Source organism: Rhinoderma darwinii, chromosome 4, assembly GCF_050947455.1.
Source record: "Rhinoderma darwinii isolate aRhiDar2 chromosome 4, aRhiDar2.hap1, whole genome shotgun sequence".
NCBI classification, from domain to species: domain Eukaryota; kingdom Metazoa; phylum Chordata; class Amphibia; order Anura; family Rhinodermatidae; genus Rhinoderma; species Rhinoderma darwinii.
The window spans coordinates 117,176,225-117,200,697 of record NC_134690.1 but is presented as its reverse complement, the minus strand read 5'-3'; the positions used below and the strand labels follow the sequence as shown (position 1 = coordinate 117,200,697).

The 24,473-nt window shown below is 42.1% G+C and overlaps 1 protein-coding gene across 1 annotated transcript in view; it reads right to left on the bottom strand.

Moving 5' to 3' along the window:
• Positions 1–24,473, bottom strand: part of MED12L (mediator complex subunit 12L) — a 507,362-nt gene that overhangs the window by 60,858 nt on the left and 422,031 nt on the right. Inside the window, exons 26-28 of the mRNA XM_075861497.1 lie at positions 3,991–4,104; positions 799–989; positions 517–705 (exon numbers count right to left, since the gene is read on the bottom strand). Coding sequence (XP_075717612.1) covers positions 517–705; positions 799–989; positions 3,991–4,104 — 494 coding nt within the window. The remainder of the gene's footprint in view (positions 1–516; positions 706–798; positions 990–3,990; positions 4,105–24,473) is intronic.

Sequence of the window (24,473 nt, the reverse complement as noted above, 5' to 3'; positions counted from 1 at the left end):
TAAGGGACTGGAAAACCCCTTTAGGCTGGGTTCACACGACTATGTTACGTCCGTAAAGTACGGAACGTATTTCGGCCGGAAGACCCGGACCGAACACACTGCAGGGGGCCGGGCTCCTAGCATCATACTTATGTACGATGCTAGGAGTTACAGTACGGGACAGTTGTCCTGCAGCGAGGCAGGGACTCCTAGCGTCGTACATCACTATGATGCTAGGAGCCCGGCTCCCTGCACTGTGTTCGGTCCGGGTCTTACGGCCGAAATACGTTCCTTACTTTACGGACGTAACATGGTCGTGTGAACCCAGCCTTACTGGTATTTTCTGTCCTAAGAGCTGAGATCAAGTATGTAGAACATGTGATTTCAGAGGGGTAACTTGTGACTACATGGTCCCAATGCAAAATCAATAACAGGGCCCTCAACTAACTGTCACATATTATTTATAGTACTGGTCTTATATGGGACAGAGGAGCTGAAACCTGCCCACTGATAGAAGCATTACCACCAATATACTACCTGTAGGATATGCTTAATATGGAGCCGTTGGATGTTGTCTCCTTCAACTGAATCATTTACTCCATAAGGATAACAAATCAACTGTAGTAGCTGCCGTGTCTGTTTATTTGACAGGACAGGATCCAAAATGAGATCTTTATCAGTACATAGCCTCTCTGGTTCTTTCAAACAGTGGTCTCCAACCCATTCCTATACCCCAAGGAAAAATAAAACAGTTATAAATCTGGCAAAGTATTCTTAGTCAAGATCCAATGCAAATAAGCATTATCCCATCTCAGTTACCTGTTGGCAAATTGTTCTTAAAACATACTTGGCGTAGTCGCTTAAACTGGCTGTCTCAATAACGAATGGTTTTCCAGATGATTCTAGAGATGTTTGAGACTCTGGTTTCCCTTCATCTAATGCTTGTTCCATCATATCAGCCATAATGGGCTTAGAAGAGCTGATATTACTATTACCAATGTCAGCATCTCCTGCCAAATAAGATGTATAGAAGAGAAACAAGTTAACGTGTGACCACTAGATGGCAGCTTGCGCATGTATAATAAAGACTACTTACAGGGCAGGAATTATGTTATATTGTGTCCCGCTACGTATACTTAGTCCATATAAACTAAGGGTGTATTCATGCATCTTTGTCTTAACAGTTGCTGTTCTGTTGTTTGTTTGTTTTTTAACCTAATAAAAGAAAAAAATGGCATTGTGCTTAATCTTTTAGTTTATTTAAAGTAGATCATCCATGTCAACTAGACAGATTTATGCTAGTTTTAATCCACTGGATACTCACACAGGTCGCATTTGCTGCAGGAAAAATTCTGCAGCAAATCCGACCTACATTCCGCAGAGAATTATGGCCGAAAGTCCGCACCAAATGGGGTTTCATTTGGTGCAGACTTTCAGTCAGATTTACTGCTGTAGAAAACAGAAGAGAAACTTTAAAAAAAAAAAGACCATACTCCTATGGCGCACCCATAGCGACACTCTTTTCCCCAGCTGGTCGCTGTGCAGCCGGTCTCCTGGAATGACGTTTTGGCTCATGTGGCTACAGCAGCTTGTGATTGGAAAAGCCATCACAAGAGTCCAGGTGTACAGAGACAAGCTGGGGGACCAGGGACAAGTTGCTATGTGAGCACCAGGGCAGGTGAGTAAAAATTATTGAGAAAATAGGGTTTTATTGGGATTGTTTCTACTTTCAAATTTTGCTGAAAATACGCAACTATTCCGCTCAAAAAAATGAGAGATTTGGCATTTGTTCAAGATTTTCACTTCCTCATTGAACTGAATGGGGAAAATCTGCAATAAATATGCCACCATTCCACTGCATAAATTGACATGCTGTGGATTTAAAAATCCACACCACAGGTCAGTTTCTGCATGGAAATTTTCTGCAGCGTGTGGATGAAATGTTAAAATCTCATCCACTTGCTGTTACTGTAATAAGTTGCGGATTTTCCACCTGCAAATCTGGTCGGAAAATCCCCATCAATTATTTTACGTAGCCTAAAAGGGGTTTTCCTATCTTGGACAATTATGGCATATCCACAGGAGTTATTCTGAATCGTAGCATGGCGAGCTACGCTGTTTCCGGAACTCCCTTTCACTTCTATAGGAGTTACGGAAACAGCATCGCTCAGTGAGCTCGACTATTTCCGTAACTCCCGACCACCTAACCAGGAGGTGGCTGGGAGCCAGCAAAGCCGAGTGAGCTAGAACGGGGTTTACGGGGCCCCGTTCTAGAGATAGGTGCAGGTCCCAGTGGTGGGACCCGCGTGTATCGGACTTTTATGGCATATCCCATGGATATGCCATAATTGTCCAACATGGGAAAACCCCTTTAAAAGGAAACCTGTCATGTTGAGCATGCATTCTTATCTGACAGCAGAATTTTATAGAGCAATTGATATATTACAGAGGGAAGGCTGTCAATCATTGAGGTACTCCACCCACTGGATTCTATAGCTTAGAAACGCAGGGATTTAAATTAATAAAATACAAGTTACACTAAATTTTTTCCAACAAAACTATATATCAGTCTGCTCAGCTCCTCCTGCTCACACGAAAGCTTTTGGCTCTGATTTTGACGTGGAAACCATGTCAGAATCAGCACAAAGAAATTCCCCAAATTGTACCCCCATTGATTCAATGGGAGGCAGAGGCATATTTTTCCCTGACTTTTGGTCTTTTGTGGAAAAAAACCACGCTCTTTCTTTGAGCGGTTTCTGCCTCTGACCTGCAATTGAAATCAATGGGAGACAGAAAAACCTGCAGCATTTGTTTGGAGCGTTTTTTGCAGCGCTTTTTGCCTGCAGTATTTGCATTACATTCTTACAGCGAAGGAAAAGCGCCGCAAAAAACGTGGGGGAGAAAAAAAGCTTAAAAAAAGGCTTCCATTTTAAAATCCTCAAAATTCCTGAAGGATTTTTGTGGCAAATTTTTTCTGCCAGACAAAAAACCCTGTGTGAACTACCTCTAAAGGTAACGCGCTGTGGTGTCACAGTGTCGCGCTGGCTACATCGCTGTACTAAAAGTGAGAGCTGCCGCATTGTTGTAACCTCAACACGACAGTTATAAGAAATCCAAACTTTATATTATAAATATTATACTAAACATAAATATGACCAGTGTTTCCTCTAAGCTGTGCACACTGGAAAGGAAAGAGTTAAAACAGCATACTCATGAGGTCAACAAGCTCATCATAGATCTTCCTGTCTACAAGGAGTGGAAGTTTAAAATAGTCACTTACTTTTCAACAAACTTTGCTGTAAAATACAAGTGAATATGAGAGGCTTTGTAATATATGTTATTAGAGACAAATGCATTTTTTCTCCACTTATTAGGCGCCCTCCTAAATGTTCACTCACTCTGAATTTACTGTTAAATACATCTTATCAAGACAAGATCGGCTATCAGCTTACTGAGGGATCAGGTTATAGCTGCCCATAGAATTCTATGGAGAGGGTACAGGGATTGGAAGCAGATTGAGAAACAGAGAGACACAGACATATTAAGAGTTATTTGTCACACTAGTGCTGGATTCACAGCTACACTGCTCATTACTGCTATATAATGTCCTCCATGCTGCTTCATCTTCTATATATGTCATAGATGGTAGGGCAGGATTCGCCTCTTCTATGTGTGCTGTATATAGCAGACATGATAGCAGATAGGCTCCACCCACTAGCGCAGAAAATACTAAGCTTTAGAGATAGAGCCTGCAGAGGGGAAAACAGCTAAAAAAAAAAAATCATATACAAGTCATATAATGGCCAGAAATAGTGTTATGCCTCATTCCTCATGTACACACATATGACATCTTATTCTGAAAAGTCATCTGGTTAGGTATGCTTTAACTCTATAATTTCCAGAGAGTTCAGTTTAGGGGGAACAGTGTGTATCACATGATAAAACTATAAATTGTAACAAGCAACTATTGTGAATTTTAAAAAGTAATCATTTATCTATGACAGGACATACCCAGCATTAGGATAGCTTTCAGGACTGCAAATACGGCTCCCACTTCAATGCTGTTATGAGCAGCTGCCAAAAGATGTCTATCACACGAAGAACACAATCCAGGTGCCAGTTTCCCTAAAAAAAAAAAAAGTCGAAAAATTACGTTTTGTATTCTAATTAGGAAATCCTCTTAAGGCTTCTTTCAGATCTGCGTCAGGGCTCCGTTCTGACGGTCCATCAGGAGCTTTCCGTCGGAACGGAGCCCTGACTGACACAAACGGAAACCATAGGCTTCCGTTTTCCATCACCATTGATTTCAATGGTGACGGATCCGGTGCCAATGGTTTCTATTTGTCTCCGTCGTGCAACGGTTCCGTCGTTTTGCTGTTACAATACCGTAGTAGGCTACACTATTCATTCCCAAAACGACTAAACCCTTGCACAACTGATACAAATGGAAACCATTGGCACTGGATTCGTCATCCGTTTGTGTCAGTCAGGGCTCTGTTCCGACACAAAGCTCAGACGGAACACCGGAACAGAGGCCTGACGCAGATGTGAAAGAAGCCTTACTCTGCTACAGAAAAAAAATGCTGTAAACTAAGTATAAAAATACTTATTGTGTACTCTCCATCACTTTCTTGCCTTTAATGTTTCCACCATTGACCAAAACTATGAACTGTAGATGGGATTGAATGTCCTTTGAACAGTCATTTGTTGTATTTACATAAAATTCGGCCTTTATTAATCCACAAGGGTCTCTGACGTCTTTGTTGGGTCAGTTTAGTAGACCAAAGCTATCCATTAAAGGGGATATGTCAGGTCTCCTATGCTACCCGATCTGCGAGCAGCATAGGTTAGAGAGGGAGATGCTGAGCTTGGAGATAGATAGTTTTCTGTTCTTTGATTCAGTATTTTCAGGTAAAAAAAACTATTTAAATATTGACATGACTTAAGGTATGTTTGATGCCTTTGCTATTTATGACCTCCCACCACCAGTAACCCAATAAGGGACCATGACTTGAAATTGGTGTAAAGGCCACGGCAAGCCATTTATTAAATACACAAAAATACTCAAATGCAATCAAATAGCATAAAACATAATATAACAAACACTCTATAAATTAACATCCTTCTCTATTCTGCAACATTCCCCTGTTAAAGGATCCTTGAAGGCACTTCAGGCATTATATTTTCTCTCCATCCTTTCCTTGTCAGGTCTGGAACTTATTGCCCTACAGCCGTACTGCGACTGACCCGAGGGCACCAACCATCTCCAAGACCTACCCTTCCTGGGGACCCTGCCCATCAGGAATGTATGAAACAAGCTGGGTAACCACTCCCCAGCCCCTACGATACTACCCAGGGTTAAATGCCCCGAGTTATTTTCCAACAATGTCATATGTTGTTCTCCTTCTTCCCATTACGTGCCTTCAAAGACCCCTCCTCCTACCGCAAATGCTACTGTGACAATCTCAAACCCACCGTCTGCAACACTAGCGGAAGATAAGGACGGGTGGGCAAATCTTTCTTCTGTTGTCAAGTTCGAAAAAGAGAGCTGCCTCTATCCCACCAGGGCTTTTATACACCATACTCCTCCCTCCACTTAAAGATGCACCCCTATACCAACCCCATTTTGCTTAACCCCTCAAATCCCTTCAACTTAGCCTCCAAAGTATAGCATTGCCCAAACCACCTTGTAATGCGCTCCCTTCATTACGTCTGCACCTACATTACGTTGGGCTTACTGGATTTATAGAAGAAGCCTGCGAGTCCTGCTTACCCAGCCCACACACTGATGAAACGAATACAGGAAAAGCTGTCTATCAGCAGTGTGTGTGGGTGGGAAATGGCAGGACTCACAGGTTCTCTATAAGTCCTGGCAGTATTTATTGTAAATAGTTTTTCTACGTGAAAATACTCAATCAAATTAAAGAAAACTTTATCACCCCTGAGCCCAGCATCTCCCGCTCTATTCTATGCTGCCCTCAGATAAGGTAACATCGGTGACCTGACAGATCCACTTTAACCTTTACTTGAACTACGACAACAACAAAGACAAAGTGTACTTCCTTTTTTCAATAAAGTTCAAAATTATACAGATAAACTAACTGCAAATCGTGCACCAAGTACCTCATTCATTATCTGAATGCTTCATTTCACAGTTACACAAGGCACGTCCTTCTAATTCCCAGCCATAGAGTGGAACTGGACAACATCTATTGCCTTTAGCTGTTTCACGCAGAAATGTAGGCGTTTAAATTTTCACGATACCTTCATCTTTTTTTTTTGTTTCATGTCAAAGATGATGTAGACACTCTTTTATAATATTGCTAGCAATGTTTAAAAAAATCTGAATCTGTATTTAATTTGTTTTTAATAAATAGGTGTATCAGTGTGTTTTGTGTATTTTTGTAAATACATTTTATTAAAATCATTTTTACTTTTTTAGATTCAGCTGCTCTGTATTTTCTATTCAGTGTGGCTGTATCTAGCACTATTCACTGAATCCGTCAGTCTCGCGGACCTGCCGGCTTCATTGACAGCTGGTCAGACACGCAGGACCTACCTGTTATCTATCATATCTAAGTTATGAATGCAGGACCCGCTGTCACTGAACGCATCAGGTCTGCAGGACTAACGGATTCAGTGAATAGCGCTAGATACAGCTGCTCTGTATAGAAAATACAAAGCAGCTGTATCTAAAACAGTAATAAGAAGTTTAAATAAAAAGTATTTACAAAGTTACACAAAACACACTGATACACCTTTTTATATTTATTTTATAAAATTTGACTTTCAAAGATTTACATAGCCTTTAAAAGGCAAAACTCCCTCAAGTTTACAGTTTGATTAAGTTTTTACTAGGGCTTCTTAGGTGTCCACAGACATAACATGACTGTTTAAGGTACTATGCAAAGATGCAACAGGAACACCTATACGAGTGGGTAAGTACAGCCCTTCGCAACTACAAATGTCACAGGCACTGTTGATGCGGTGAACTGAATAAGGGCTCCCACAGGGAGAGGTCTGCTAAAAAAAAAAATGGTTAAAGCAAGCAAATAAAACAGCAACAAGTTAAAAATTTTCATCTCAGGGGATGGTTTCACCATCTAACAACTGTATTGGCCAACAGCTATTCATTTAGACTTTTCAAGTAAACATGTACTCTACAAGGCTCAGCTTGCGTGTTTATGTTGCTTTTCTACCAAGGTAACATAGATCTGCAGTGTTTACGCCGTGTGTGTTCCTACCTGTTGTGTCTGCGGTCGCTGACCGCCCGCACGCTGTACTCGCCGGCAGCCGCAACTGCGGGACACTGAAGGCTTGTCAGCCTCTCCCTCCCAGAAGACGCCAACACACGCGGTTGCACTCTCCTGTCAAAGTGTTCCCTAACCTATCCCCTTACATCCTGGACTATATAAAGGGCTCTGCCCTTCCACACCTTTCCTGAGCATTGTTGTTGTATTCCCATGTTAGTCTAAGCAAATGGTCCCTTAGTTGTATCCTGCTCCCAGTGGTCCCATATCCTGCTTCCTGTATCCCGTAACTGTGTTTGTTCTTGAGCGGTATCTAGTGTTGGAGTTGTTTTTTTCCATCTGCCACGTCCAGTGTCATCTGCCAGGTCCAGTGTCATCTGCCACGCCAAGCATCATTTGTGCGAAGTGGCTGCTACACCACGTGCCTGCCTCTCCAAATTTCTGCCAGATCATCTTCCCAAGTGCGTTGACCCCAGAGACGGTTATTGACTGTTGTTTGGCCAGCTGCTACTCCGCTGTGGCGGAGCGGCCTAGTGGGTCCACATACCCCACAGGTGTGACACTACCCTAAAAGTATAGATAATACTGTTGGCATTGTACATCAAGAGAAACATCGGGATATACACAAGCACGCCAATTTTTAGATTGGTAAGCAGCAGCACATTGATGGAAGGTCAGTGGCACTACTGCTTGTCAACATGCACTTTTCATACCACTATGGCTACACACAGTACAGTAGACAATATATTTAAAACCTGGAATTCTCAGAAATATATGATTATTTTTGACATATGTGAAAACCATGTAAGTGGAAAAGATAAATTTGGCTCCTGATTATACATCTGTCCCTTCTTATGCCAGGTCTGCCATAGTCAATTCATTAAAACATGTGAAAGGGGTCATAATAAACCTACAAAACCTGTCAGGAGCCTGACACATTAACGATCACCTAACACAAGTGCATTCCATTTTTACTGGAGATGTCATAAAAAGGAAATTTCAAGTAGTGATGATTGCCTTTATAGATAGCAATATAAAAAGGTAACAAGTTGCTGTAGTTTAACTGCACACATATAGAATTGTTCAACATGCACAACTAATTCTTATTAATTGTAGAATGAAAAGTGATACAACTTTCAACTATTCTTTCTTTATCAATTCCTCAGAGATTTTATTTCCTCTGCTTGCTTCTATACAAAGGTTTCTGATTCTTTACTCCCAGGGGGAAAAAAATAATCTGGCCTTGTGATGGACAAAAAGGTCCATGGCTCATTAATTACTCTACAGTTATCAGAGCTATGTCTTGTGTAACGAGGTTACCAGTGAATGAAAGTAAGCAGAGATTTTGAAAACGGCAAAAAATTTAAATGAAAAGTGTATTGGAAAATTGCATTACTTCATTATACAATGAATACATTTTATTTGCTGAAACCAGAATACCCCTTTAAATAACATTTAGGAAGTATGAGCAAACTTTTATCTCTCAGTCTAAAGACAGGCAGGTTACTAAATGAGTTTTGGTGCAGTTTTTGGCTCCGTTTATTTGAGCCATACACAGGAGCGGACACAAAAGAAAAGGAGATGTATCAGTGCTTCCTTTAAACCAGTTCTTCCTTCTGGATCCACTTCTGGATTTGGCTTAAAAAAACTGCACCAATACTGCATGCAAACTGTGTGTGTGATCCTGGCTTAAATGTGTTCCTCCTGAGAAAGGCAAATATGTTCTAGAGCATGGTCCAGGCTGGATAAATAAACTTTTTGTATAAAAACATAGGATTACTTTACAAAACAAGAATAAAAGACGTGCTTCTATTGTATCATAGTTATTATGGTCATTTAGAGAAGAATTACAAAGAGAAAAAAAAAGAACATGTTCACCTCCTCACCCCAGTGTCTCTGCACACTGTCAGGAAGTGTCAAGTGCTGCCAACAAGCAGCTGCTTGCGTATCACTTCCCCTCCTGACAAAGATCTCTTAGATGAGCACTGAGAAAGCGTTTTTGTCTGATGGGAAAGATCAAATGTATGGGGACGAGCGATCGGAGTAACGAGCTCTCGTCCCCATGCTAGCTCCTTGTGAAAGGAGCAAACGAGTGCCGATTAACGAACGTCGGTCAAATCTTTATAGTTGATCAGCGCTCATTGCACCGGCCAAACTTTGATCTATCATCTTACTTCAGTGTTAAAAGGGAATCTTTCAATTCCCTATATCCTAACTAATATAATATAATAGGCACTATGTGGCTGATAACTACAGTGTGATTTGTTTTAAAATAAAGTTTATTATTTGCAAAGTTATGAGTATTTTTCTAAATAGGCTTATGTGGCTCTAATAGCCAAATAGGAGGTGACTCTTTCTTTTCACTCTGGGCGGTGTAATGTTTTCTGTATGGCGCTGTCCAATCAGCATACAGCTTCTCCCCCTTCCCTGCCCAGCAACACAGTGTGATCATATTACGTACACTGTTTTGAACTGGCAATATTTCCGGTTGTCATGTCATATGAAAGATTAGAATCTCTTCTTTCATATGCCACCAGAACCGCTGTTCTAGGTGGTCCACAGCCTGAGATATGGCTGTTTGAAGTGATCCCCCTTCCTTCTAGAATGTGTCTCATACTGTGTGTGAAGCAGCTTCATGCTGATTGGACAGTGTCAGGCTGTGAAGAAGCTCCACCTCAGGAGAATCGCTGCTGCTACCTCCCACTTGTCTAATAAAGGCTAATTTACATATTTAGAAAAATGCTCATAACTTCGCAAATAAACTTTTTAAAAAAAAAAAACAAATCACACTGCAGTTATCAGCAGCAAAGCGCTTATTAGATTAGTTAGGAGAGAGGGAATTGATAAACTGGTGACAGAGTATCTTTAACCTCTTCCCGCGCTGCACTGCAACTATACGTCCTGCAGAGGGCTTGCTTCCTGCACCAGGACGTACAGTTGCGGAGCGGTTCCCGGCACACACTGTGTTAACGGACAGTGTCTGGGAACCGGAAGGTCAGCTGTCCCCGATAATTAACCCCATAAATGCAGCGACCGATTGCGATCACCGCATTTAAGGGGTTTGAAGCACATGCTTGTTGTGGCAATCGGAGGCCAGACAATAGCCTCCGGGTTGCCATGTACAGAAGCTTTAGAAGAGCAGCCTCCGGCCGGTCCTCCTAGGCTTCCTGTCAGTGTGACTGTCACGTCAGGTAAGTAGGTACTGTAATGTACTCTAGCAGCGATAAAAGCTGCAAGTCTAAATGTCCTCCTAGTGGGACAAGTAAAAAAAGTTAAGTAATACAAATGGTTTTAAAAAAAAGTGTAAAAATAAAAGTTCTATAAACAAAAAATTAATTTTTTCCTATAATAAGACTCTCATTATAGGAAAAAAATGAACACGTTAAAAAAAGTACACATATCTGGTATCACCACGTTCGTAACCACCCCAGCTATAAAACTATAATGTCATGTTTCCCGCATGATGAACACCCCAAAAAAAAAACAATAAAAAAAAAACTACACCAGAATCGTTATTTTTTGGTCACCACCCCTTCCAAAATAGAGAATAAAAAGTGATCAAAAAGTCGCATGTACCCAAAAATAGTACCAATAAAAACTACAACCCGTCCCGCAAAAAAAACAAGCCCTTACACAGCTTTTTGGACTAAAAAATAAAAAAGTTACGGCTCTCAGAATATGGTAACACAAAAAATAAATAATTTTATAAAAAAGTGATTTTATTGCACAAACGTTGCAAAACATAAAGAAAACTATATACATATGGTATCACCGTAATCGTACCGACCCGCAGAATAAAGTAAAACTGTCATTTATAGCGCGGTGAAAGCCAAAAAAAACAAACTAAAAAAACATTGTCAGAATTGCTTGTTTTTGGTCACCCAGCTTGCAAAAAAATGGAATAAAAAGTGAAAAAAAATAAAAATAAAAATCGCATATACCCCAAATGGTGCCAATGAAAACTACAGATTGTCCCGCAACAAATAAGCCCTCACAAAGCTCCGGTGGAGAAAAAATAAAGAAGTTCTGGCTCCCAGAATATGGCGATGCAAAATGTGCAGACTGTTGAAAAAGCGGATAAGATCGGGCGCCATTTATCAGTGCAACACCGGCCACATATCTATTAATTATTGTTTATTTACCGCATGATTATACGCTCTAATTAAGATAAGACAGACACAGTACGAGGGAGAGGCAGAGCAATTGCGCCATAGACAAGTCCGGGTGCAAAAGGCGGAGTCAGGCAGGCAGGGTCAAACCGGGAGAGTGCGGCAAAACAAAAGTCAGAAGGCAAAGAGAAGTCAGGAGTCAAACCGGGGTCAGGGGTAAAAAAAGGAGTCAAAATGCAAGTCGCTCAGGGGAGTCTGTAACTAGAGAAAGCACAGGGCTAGGTAACTCTAATTACAGGCAAAAGTCTACTGCCCCCAGGCTGAACTAAATAAGAAGAGGGCGGGAGCTCAGGAACATCAGCCAGGCCTTGATTGGCCTGAAACTCCTGAGCTGCTATTGGCGGCAGACTGCCTCAGTCTGCCAAGCCGGGCGACACCCGAGTGAGTAACTCTCGACGTCCTGGAGATAGAGGGAGCTGCAGGAAGGAAGTACGTGACAATATCAGTGGAAAATTGCAATATTCACTTTGAACCATCCGCTGTGCATTAACCCCTTTGCGCACTATGACTTAATTGCACGTCATGGTGCGGGGGTTGATGTATGGAGCGGGCTCACGTGCTGAGCCAGCTCCATACGCTGCGGGTGTCAGCTCTGTATTACAGCTGACACCCGGGACTAACGAATAGGAACAGCGATCGTGCTGTTACAGAAGCCTGTAAAAATAACAATATACTGCAATACATTAGTATTGCAGTATATTGTACCAGCGACCAATGGTTCAAGTCCCCTAAGGGGACTAATAAAATGTATAAAAGAGTTAAAGTTTTTAGTAGTGAGAAAAAAAAAATTAAAGTAAAAAAAAAAAATACCTTTTTCCATTTTTCTTCTAACGTAATGGGAAAAAATAAATAAAATTGGTATTGCTACATTCGTAAAAAGGCAGAACTATTACAATATACCATTATTTAACTCGCACGGTGAACACCGTAAAAAACTTAAATAATTTAAACCGCCAAAATCGCTGTTTTTTTGTCACCTTAGGTGTCAAAAAAAAATATGTAATACAACTTTTTGATCACTTTTTATGTACCAAAAAATGGTACCAATAAAAACTACAGCTCGTCCCGCAAAGAATAAGACCTCCCATCGTTCAATCAACCGAAAAATTAAAACGTTACGGCTCTCAGAATGTGGTGAAACAAAACAATTTTTATTTTAACAATTAGATTTTTCTTTGTAAAAGTAGTACAATATAAAAAAAACTATATAAATTTGGTATTACCGTAATTGTATTGAGCCACAGAATAAAGTAAAGTTTTAATTTTTAGCGCACAGCGAAAGCTTTAAAAACAAAAGCCCCAAAAACTGGAATCAGATTATTTTCCAATTTCAGTCCGCAAAGAATTTATTTTCAGTTTCCCAGTACATTTTATGTCACTTTAAATGGTGTCAATAGAAACTACAATTCCTCCCACAAGAAATAAGCCCTCACACCACCCTACTGACGGAAAAAAAAAAAAAGTTATGGCTCTTGGAAGGCGGAGAGTGAAAAAACGAAAAACAAGAAAACAAAAAATGGATCAGTTCTGAAAGGATTAATTAATTTCTAATGAAAAAATGTATGACCACATGTGGGGTATTTCCGTACTCGGGAAAAATAGTTTTACAAAACAAATTGGTTGTTTTTTTTCTCCTTTATCTCTTGTGAAAATGAGAAAATTCAACATTTTAGTGGAAAAAATTGTGATATTCATTTTCGCAGCCCAATTCTAATAAATTCTGCAAAAAACCTGTGGGGTCTAAATGCTAACTATACCCCTAGAAAAATTCCTTGAGGGGTGTCGTTTCCAAAATGGGGTCACTTTTGGGGGTTTCCACTGTTTTGTACCCTCCAGGGCGTTGCAAACACAACATGGCACCGAAAACCAATCCAGCAAAACCCGTGCTCCAAAATCCAAATGGCGCTCCTTCCCTTCTGAGCGCTGCCATGGGTCCAATCAGCAGTTTATTACCACATATGGGGTATTGCCGTAAGGGGTCTCAAACCCAATGTACATTGATTTTCATCTGAAGATCCCTTCCCACAAATTCACTCCCAGGTTCCTCGGTCCCTTCGAGGTGTTACAACAGATAAACCCAGTGTTCTATAAGCTTTGACTGCCTCCTAAAAAATCCCCAACTCGTTCCATGTTTCCCTGCTAATGCCTGTGGTCCTGAACCACTGCAGCAGAGGTCTCAAACCCGCGAGTCATCTGCACCATAGCTCCCTTGGGAGAGCAAAGAACAGGCAGAAGGAGGAGTGTGCCGGCACTCCTTCATGACGTCCCAGAGAAGGGCTTATAATAGCGCTCTGCTCTGGGACTCCTGCTTTGAGGAAGCCCCTGACATATATGTACATTGATTTTCAGCTGAAGATCCCTTCCCACAAATTCACTCCCAGGTTCCTCAGTTCCTTCGAGGTGTTACAACAGATAAACCCAGTGTTCTATAAGCTTTGGCTGCCTCCTAAAAAATCCCCAACTCGTTCCATGTTTCCCTGCTAATGCCTGTGGTCCTGAACCACTGCAGCAGGGGTCTCAAACCCGCGAGTCGTCATCTGCACCGTAGCTCCCTTGGGAGAGTAGAGAGCAGGCCGAAGGAGGAGTGTGCCGGCACTCCTTCATGACGTCCCAGAGCAGGGCTTATACTAGTGCTCTGCTCCGGGACTGCTGCATTGAGGAAGCCCCTGACATATATGTACATTGATTTGATGTTAGGAGCAGAGATGGAGTCCCAGACAGAGCGCTAGTAGCTCTCTGCCTGGGACTCCGGCTCTGGGCTTGCCCCTGTCATCACTGTCCATATATGGACAGTGATGTCAGGGGCTTTCCCAGAGTTCTGGAGCAGAGCCTATACTAGTGCTCTGCTCTGGGACTCCGGCTCTGAGGTTGCCCCTGACATCACATTTCGGTCCAGAAGGATCCCCTGATGTCACTGTCTATGGACAGTGATGACAGGGGCTCCTCCAGCAGTGGAATACCTGGCCTAAGCTCTGGCTGGAGATTCCACTGCTAGAGGGAGCCACAAAGGAGCTATCTACAGGCAGGTGTGTGTGTGTGTGTGTGTGTGTGTGTGTGTGTGTGTGTGTGTGTGTGTGTGTGTGTGTGTGTCACTATCCATGGGGTGTCTGTGTGTGTGTGTGTGTGTGTGTGTGTGTGTGTGTGTGTATGTGTATGTGTGTGTGTCACTATTTACAGAGGGCACTGTGGCATTATTTACAGAGGGCACTGTAGCATTATTTACAGAGGGCACTGTAGCATTATTTACAGACGGCACTGTGGGATTTTCTAGGGGGGGGGTGGCATTATCTACAGAGGACACTGTGGCAGTATCTACAGAGGGCACTGAAGCAATATCTACAGAGGGCACTGTGGCATTATCTAGGGGGTGTGGCATTATCCACAGAGGGAACTGTGGCATTGTCTACATAGGGCACTATCTACGGGTGGATGTGTGGCAGTATCTACAGAGAGCACTGTGGCATTATCTACAGAGGGCACTGTGACATCTACAGAAGGCATTGTGGTATCATCTACGGGTGGGTGTGTGGCAGTATCTAAAGAGGGCACTGCTGCTTTATCTACAGAGGGCACTGCAGCATTATCAAAAAAGGGGCTGCCCAATCTCAACATTTTTGTGTCTGCCGAATGTTGCCAACTGAGCAGCCAGACTGCATTTAGCGACACTTAGGGTATGTGCACACACAAAATAAAAAAAATCTGAAAATACGGAGCTGTTTCAAGGGAAAACAACTCCTGATTTTTTAGACGTTTTTTAAGCCACTCGCGATTTTTACGGCGAGTTTCTTACGGCCGTTTTTGGAGCTGTTTTTCTATAGAGTCAATGAAAGACTGCTCCAAAAACGTCCCAAAAAGTGGTATGCACTTGTTTTTCGTTGGTGTCTTTTTACGTGCCGTTTTGGCAAACGAGGCGTAAAAAAACGCCCTGTCAGAACAGAACGTCCTATTTCCCATTGAAATCATTGGGTAGATGTTTGCAGGCATTCTACTTCTGTTTTTTCAGGTGTTTTTTGAGGCGTAAACGCCCTGAAATATGCCTAAAAACACTCCGTGTGAACATACCCTTAAACTGGAAAGCTGGATTGTTAAAATATGCACGTGGAGTAAACTCGCAAATTTCCGTTAAGTTTAAACCTATCGCTATTATTATAGTAATGTAGTATTATTATGGTAATAAAGTATTTTTTATAGTAATGTAGTATTGTTACAGTAGTAAAACTAATTGATTAACAATAATTTTGTATTGTATCAAATCTTAAAGTAATGCGGCCCGTCAACTTCAAATTTGTTCTATGTGTGGCCCGAGCCCTGCGCTACAGTAAATCTCCTAGTTCTGCAGTTGCTCCCAGCGGTTCTTCTGACATCCTTGGGGTGAAGGCGATCCTGGACTACAAGAGAGTGGGTGGAAAGACTTTCTATCTGGTGGACTAGAGTGGGTTTGGTCCTGAGGAGAGGTCCTGGGAGCCAGAAGAGAACATTAATGCCCCAACTCTCCCCAAGAGATTCATGCTACGCTCTGAACCTAAAAAGATTGGGCAAAAGGGGGGTACTGTTGTGTCCATGGTCGCTGACCGCCGGCACACTGTACTGACTGGCAGCCGCGATCCGGGACACTAAAGGCTTGTCTCTCCCAGAAGACGCCAAAACCCACAGCTGCACTCTCCTGCCTCTCAGGTGCCTCAAAGTGTTCCCTCACCTATTCACTTACCTCCTGGAGTATATAAAGGGCTCTGCCCTTCCACTCCTTGCCTGGGTGTTGTTATTGTATTTCCAGGTTAGTCTAAGCAAATGGTCCCTTAGTTGTATCCTGCTCCCAGTGTTCCTGTATCCTGCTTCCTGTATCCCGTAACTGTGTTTGTTCTTGAGCTGTATCTAGTGTTGGAGTTGTGTTGGACCATCTGCCACGTCCAGTGTCATCTGCCACGCCAACTATCATTTATGCAAAGTGGCTGCTACACCACGTGCCTGCCTCTCCAAATTTCTGCCAGATCATCTTCCCAGGTGAGCTTACCCCAGAGACTGTTATTTGGCCAGTTGCTACTCCGCTATGGCAGAGCACCTAGTGTGTCCACATACCCCACAGGTGTGACACTACCCTAAAAGTATAGGTAATACTTTTGGCATTGTACATCAAGAGAAACATCGGGATATACAAAAGCACGCCAATTTTTAGATTGGGAAGCAGCAGCACATTGATGGAAAGTGGGTGGCACTACTGCTTGTCAACATGCACTTTTCATACCACTATGGCTACACACAGTACAGTAGACATTATCTTTAAAACCTGGAATTCTCAGAAATATATGATTATTTTTGACATATGTGAAAACCATGTAAGTGGAAAAGATAAATTTGGCTCCTGATTATACATCTGTCCCTTCTTATGCCAGGTCTGCCATAGTCAATTCATTAAAACATGTGAAAGGGGTCATAATAAACCTACAAAACCTGTCAGGAGCCTGACACATTAACGATCACCTAACACAAGTGCATTCCATTTTTACTGGAGATGTCATAAAAAGGAAATTTCAAGTAGTGATGATTGCCTTTATAGATAGCAATATAAAAAGGTAACAAGTTGCTGTAGTTTAACTGCACACATATAGAATTGTTCAACATGCACAACTAATTCTTATTAATTGTATAATGAAAAGTGATACAACTTTCAACTATTCTTTCTTTATCAATTCCTCAGAGATTTTATTTCCTCTGCTTGCTTCTATACAAAGGTTTCTGATTCTTTACTCCCAGGGGAAAAAAATAATAATCTGGCCATGGTCTTGTGATGGACAAAAAGGTCCATGGCTCATTAATTACTCTACAGTTATCAGAGCTATGTCTTGTGTAACGAGGTTACCAGTGAATGAAAGTAAGCAGAGATTTTGAAAACGGCAAAAAATTTAAATGGAAAGTGTATTGGAAAATTGCATTACTTCATTATACAATGAATACATTTTATTTGCTGAAACCAGAATACCCCTTTAAATAACATTTAGGAAGTATGAGCAAACTTTTATCTCTCAGTCTAAAGACAGGCAGGTTACTAAATGAGTTTTGGTGCAGTTTTTGGCTCTGTTTATTTGAGCCATACACAGGAGCGGACGCAAAAGAAAAGGAGATGTATCAGTGCTTCCTTTATACCTCTCCTTCCTTCTGGATCCACTTCTGGATTTGGCTTAAAAAACACTGCACCAATACTGCATGCAAACTGTGTGTGTGATCCTGGCTTAAGTGGGTTCCTCCTGAGAAAGGCAAATATGTTCTAGAGCAGGGGTCTCAAGCACGCGGCCCGCGGGCCGCATGCGGGACCTGTTGCTGTCATCTGCGGCCCGCGGGACACAGAGCCGCTAGTACAGCTCTGCTCCGAGACTCTGGAATTCCCTGACATCGCTGTCCACATATGAACAGCGATGTCTGGGTCTTCCCCAGAACCGGAGTCCCGTGCAGAGCGCTAGTATCGGCTCTGCTCCGGGACTCTGTGGAATTCCCTGACATCGCTGTCCGTACATGGACGGTGTGTCAGGGTCTTTCCCAGAGCGGAGTCCCGGGCAGAGCGCTAGTACAGGCTCTGCTCCAGGACTCTGTGCAATTCCATGACATCACTGTCCATATATGGACAGTGTGTCAGGGTCTTCTCCAGAGCGGAGTCCCGGGCAGAGCGCTAGTACAGGCTCTGCTCCGGGACTCTGTGGAATTCCCTGACATCGGTGTCCATGTTTGGACACGCGATGTCTGGGGCTTCCCCAGAGCTGGAGTCCAGTGCAGAGCTCTAGTACAGGCTCTACTCCGGGACTCTGTGGAAATCCCTGACATCACTGTCCATACATCGACAATGATGTCAGGGGCTTCCCCGGAGCAGGAGTCCCAGTGATGTCAGGACCACAGCTGGAGTCCCAGGAAGAGCCTACTAGTGCTCTGCCCGGGACTCCAGCTCTGGGGTTGCCCCTGACATCTCTGTCCATATATGGACAGTGATGTCAAGAGCAAAGCTGGAATCCCAGGCAGAGTGCTAGAAGCGGCTCTGCTCCGGGACTCCAGCTCTGGGCAAGCCCCTGACATCACTGTGGCAGCATCAGCGGAGGGCACTGCGGCAGCATCCGCGGAGGGCACTGCAGCAGCATCTGCGGAGGGCAATGCGGCAGCATCCGCGGAGGGCACTGCGGGACTATCTAAAAAGGGGCTGCCCAATCTTGACGTGTGTCTGCCAACTGAGCCGCCGGACTGCATTTAGCGACACTTAAACTGGAAAACTGAATTGTTGAAATAAGCACGTGGAGAAATATCTCAAATTTTAAACCTAGCAGTATTATTATAGTAGTGTAGTATTAATTTTATAGTAATGTATTATTATTATTATAGTAATATAGTGCTCTAGTAGTTCAAATAAGTAATTTATTAACAATAATTTTGTATTGTATCAAATTTGAAAGTAATGCGGCCCGTCAACTTCCCATTTTTTCTATATGCGGCCCAATTACCCTGCCGAGTTTGAGACCCCTGTTCTAGAGCATGGTCCAGGCTGGATAAATAAACTTTTTGTATAAAACCATAGGATTACTTTACAAAACAAGAATAAAAGACGTGCTTCTATTGTATCATAGTTATTATGGTCATTTAGAGAAGAATTACAAAGAGAAAAAAAAAGAACATGTTCACCTCCTCACCCCAGTGTCTCTGCACACTGTCAGGAAGTGTCAAGTGCTGCCAACAAGCAGCTGCTTGCGTATCACTTCCCCTCCTGACAAAGATCTCTTAGATGAGCACTGAGAAAGCGTTTTTGTCTGATGGGAAAGATCAAATGTATGGGGATGAGCGATCGGAGTAACGAGCTCTCGTCCCCATGCTAGCTCCTTGTGAAAGGAGCAAACGAGTGCCGATTAACGAACGCCGGTCAAATCTTTATAGTTGATCAGCGCTCATTGCACCAGCCAAACTTTGATCTATCATCTTACTTCAGTGTTAAAAGGGACTCTGTCAATTCCCTATATCCTAACTAATATAATATAATAGGCACTATGTGGCTGATAACTACAGTGTGATTTGTTTTAAAATAACGTTTATTATTTGCAAAGTTATGAGCATTTTTCTAAATAGGCTTATGTGGCTCTAATAGCCAAATAGGAGGTGACTCTTTCTTTTCACTCTGGGCGGTGTAATGTTTTCTGTATGGCGCTGTCCAATCAGCATACAGCTTCTCCCCCTTCCTTGCCCAGCAACACAGTGTGATCATATAGTATACGGCTTCCATTCCCGACTGTGTTTTCAACTGGCGATATTTCCGGTTGTCATGTCATATGAAAGATTAGAATCTCCTCTTTCATATGCCACCAGAACCACTTTCACCCGTCCTTCTAGAATGTGTCTCATACTGTGTGTGAAGCAGCTTCATGCTGATTGGACAGTGTCAGAGGCTGTGATGTAGCTCCACCTCAGGAGAATCGCTGCTGCTACCTCCCACTTGTCTAATAAAGGCTCATTTACATATTTAGAAAAATGCTCATAACTTTGCAAATAATAAAAGTTTTAAAAAAAAACACAAATCACACTGCAGTTATCAGCAGCAAAGCGCTTATTAGATTAGTTAGGAGAGAGGGAATTGATAAACTGGTGACAGTGTCTTTAACCTCTTCCAGCACTGCACCGCAACTATACGTCCTGCAGAGGGCTTGCTTCCTGCACCAGGACCTACAGTTGCGGAGCGGTTCCCGGCGCACACTGTGTTAACGGACAGTGTCTGGGAACTGGCAGGTCAGCTGTCCCCGACAATTAACCCCATAAATGCGGCGACCGATTGCGATCGCCGCATTTAAGGGGTTTGAAGCACATCGGCAGCCTCCACTAAGTGATTGTAGGGGCTGACGATGCTTGTTGTGGCAATCGGAGGCCAGACAATGACCTCCGGGTTGCCATGTACGGAAGCCTCAGAGGAGCAGCCTCCGGCCTGGCCTCCTAGGCTTCCTGCCAGTGTGACTGTCACCTAGGTAATGTAATGTAATGTACTCTAGCAGCGATCAAAGCTGCAAGTCTAAATGTCCCCCTAGTGGGACAAGTAAAAAAAGGAAAAAAAAAGTAATAAAAATGTTTTCAAAAAAGTGTAAAAATAAAAGTTATATAAACAAAAAATGAATTTTTTCCTATAATAAGACTTTCATTATAGGAAAAAAATGAACACGTTAAAAAAAGTACACATCTGGTATCACCACGTTCGTAACGACCCCAACTATAAAACTATAATGTTATGTTTCCCGCACGATGAACACCCCAAAAAAAATCAATAAAAATACTACACCAGAATCTTTATTTTTTGGTCACCACCCCTCCCAAAATGGAGAATAAAAAGTGATCAAAAGGTTGCATGTACCCGAGAATAGTACCAATAAAAACTACAACCCATCCCGCAAAAAATAAGCCCTTACACAGCTTGTTTGACTAAAAAATAAAAAAGTTACGGCTCTCAGAATATGGTGACACAGAAAATAAATAATTTTATAAAAAAGTGATTTTATTGCGCAAACGCTGCAAAACATAAAGAAAACTATATACATATGGTATCGCCGTAAGTGTACCGACCCGCAGAATAAAGTAAAACTGTCATTTATAGCGCACAGTGAACACCAAAAAAACAAACTAAAAAGCATTGTCAGAATTGCTTGTTTTAGGCTACCCAGCTTGCAAAAAAATGGAATAAAAAGTGATAAAAAATAAATAAAAATGGCATATACCCCAAAATGGTACCAATGAAAACTACAGATTGTCCCGCAACAAATAAGCCCTCACACAGCTCCGGTGGAGAAAAAAATAAAGAAGTTCTGGCTCCCAGAATATGGCGATGCAAAATGTGCAGACTGTTCAAAAATCGGATAAGATCGGGCGCCATTTATCAGTGCGACACCGGCCACATATCTATGAATTATTATTTATTTACCGCATTATTATACCCTATTATTATGCCCTGATGAACTCCGCCCTGCTTACATATACCCCCACATTATAAACTGAAATACCAGCAAAACCCCAAACAGAACTATTACCAAGCAAATTCTGTGCTACAAAAGCAAAATGGCGTCCCTCCCTTCTGAGCCCTGCAGCGTGCCCAAACAGCAGTTTGCTCCCACATATATGGCATTGCCATACCCAGGAGAACCCGCTTAACGTTTTATGAGGTACTTGTCTTCAGTGGCACAAACTGGGCACAACATATTATGCACTAAAATGGCATGTCTGTCATGAACAAATACACGGGTAAGAGTGAGGTCCCTGTTCTTCCCAAACTTCTGTCCCTACCTACTTGTACGACCCGACCTAAATGACAGCGCACAACTGGGCGGCGTTCCCTATACTTGTACAAGTGCAACTGACAAACAGATAAGACATACACAGTACGAAACAACAAAGGGTCACCTGGGAAGTAGACGGAGGGAGAGGCAGAGCAATTGCGCCATAGACAAGTCCAGGCACATAAGGCGGAGTCAGGCAGGCAGGGTCAAACCGGGAGAGTGCGGCAAAACAAAAGTCAGAAGGCAAAGAAAAGTCAGGAGTCAAGCCGGGGTCAGGGGTAAAAAAGGAGTCAAAATGCAAGTCGCTCAGGGAAGTCTGTAACTAGGGAAAGCACAGGGCCAGGTAACTCTAATTACAGGCAAAAGCCTACTGCCCCCAGGCTGAACTAAATAAGAAGAGGGCGGGAGCTCAGGAACATCAGCCAGGCCTTGATTGGCCTGACGCTCCTGAGCTGCTATTGGCGGCAGACTGCATCAGTCTGCCAAGCCGGGCGACACCCGAGCGAGTAACTCTCGACGTCCTGGAGTTAGAGGGAGCCGCAGGAAGGAAGTACGTGACAATATCAGTGGAAAATTGCAATATTCACTTTGAACCATCCGCTGTGCATTAACCCCTTTGCGCACTATGACTTAATTGCACATCATGGTGCGGGGGTTGATGTATGGAGCGGGCTCACGTGCTGAGCCAGCTCCATACGCTGTGGGTGTCAGCTCTGTATTACAGCTGACACCCGGGACAAACGAATAGGAACAGCGATCGTGCTGTTACAGAAGCCTGTAAAAATAACAATATACTGCAATACATTAGTATTGCAGTATATTGTACCAGCGATCCAATGATCGCTGGTTCCAGTACCCTAAGGGGACTAATAAAATGTATAGAAGAATTAAAGTTTTTAGTAGTGAGAAAAAATAAAAATTCAAGTTAAAAAAAAAACAACTTTTCCCCATTTTTCTTCTAACGTAATGTAAAAAAATAAACAAAATTGGTATTGCTACATTCGTAAAAGGCCGAAGTATTACAATATACCATTATTTAACTCGCACGGTGAACACCGTAAAAAACTTAAATAATTTAAACGGCCAAAATCGCTGTTTTTTTGTCACCTTAGTTCTCCAAAAAAATGTAATACAACTTTTTGATCACTTTTTATGTACTAAAGAAAACTACAGCTCGTCCCGCAAAGAATAAGACTTCCCATCGTTCAATCAACCGAAAAATAAAAAAGTTACGGCTCTCAGAATGTGGTGAAAAAAAACAATTTTTATTTTAACAATTAGATTTTTCTTTGTAAAAGTCGTATAATGTAAAAAAATTATATAAATTTGGTATCACTGTAATTGTATTTAGCTGCAGAACAAAGTAAAGTTTTTACAGCACGGCGAAAGCTGTAAAAAAAAACGCCCCAAAAACTGGAATCAGATTTTTTTCCAATTTCAGCCCGCAAAGAACTTATTTTCAGTTTCCCAGTACATTTTATGGTACTTTAAATGGTGTCCATAGAAACTACTATTCCTCCCGCAAGAAATAAGCCCTCACACACAGCTCTACTGACGGAAATAAAAAAAGTTATGGCTCTTGGAAGGCGGAGAGTGAAAAAACGAAAATAAGAAAGCAAAAAATGGATCAGTCCTGAAAGGGTTAATTCATTTTTAATGAAAAAATGTATGACCAAATGTGGGGTATTTCCGTACTCGGGAAATTTTTTTTTACAAAATTGGTTGTTTTTTTCTCCTTTATCTCTTGCGAAAATGAGAAAATTCAACATTTTAGTGGAAAAAATTGTGATATTCATTTTCGCGGCCTAATTCTAATAAATTCTGAAAAACAACTGTGGGGTCTAAATGCTAACTATACCGCTAGAAAAATTCCTTGAGGGGTGTAGTTTCCAAAATGGGGTCACTTTTGGGGGTATTCACTGTTTTGGTCCCTCCAGGGCATTGCAAACACGACATGGCACCGAAAACCAATCCAGCAAAATCCGTGCTCCAAAATCCAAATGGCGCTCCTTCCCTTCTGAGCGCTGCCATGGGTCCAATCAGCAGTTTGTTACCACATATGGGGTATTGCCGTAATCACGGGAAAATGCTTTACAAATGTTGTGGTTCTCTTTTTCCTTTATCCCTTGTAAAAATTTAAAATGTCTATGTTTTTTCAGAAAAAAAGTCGATTTTCATTTTCACGGTCTAATTTCACTAAATTCTGCAAAAAACCTGTGTGGTCAAATTGCTAACTAAACCCCTAGATATATTCCTTGAGGGGTGTAGCTTCTAAAATGGGGTCACTTTTGGGGTGTTTCCACTGTTTTGGTCCCTCCTGGGCGTTGCAAACGCGACATGGCACCGAAAACCATTCCAGCAAAATCTGTGCTTCAAAATCCAATTGGCGCTCCTTCCCTTCTGAGCCCTGCTGTGGATTCAATCAGCAGTTTATTACCACATGTAGGGTATTGCCATAATTGGGAGACATTGCTTTACAAATGTTGGGGTGCATTTTCTTCGTTATTCCTTGTAAATATTAAAAATTTCATTTTTACAGACTAATTTCAATATATTTTGTGAAAAACCAGTGTGGTCAAAGTGCTAACTATACCCTTAGATCAATTCCTTGAGAGGTGTAGTTTCCAAAATGGGCTAACTTTTGGGGTGTTTCCACTGTTTTGGCACCACAAGACCTTTTTCAAACCTGACAAGGTGCCTAAAATATATTCTAAAAAAAAAAAGGAGGCCCCAAAATCCACTAGGTGCTTCTTTGCTTCTGAGGCCGGTGTTTCTGAGTCCATTAGCACACTAGAGCC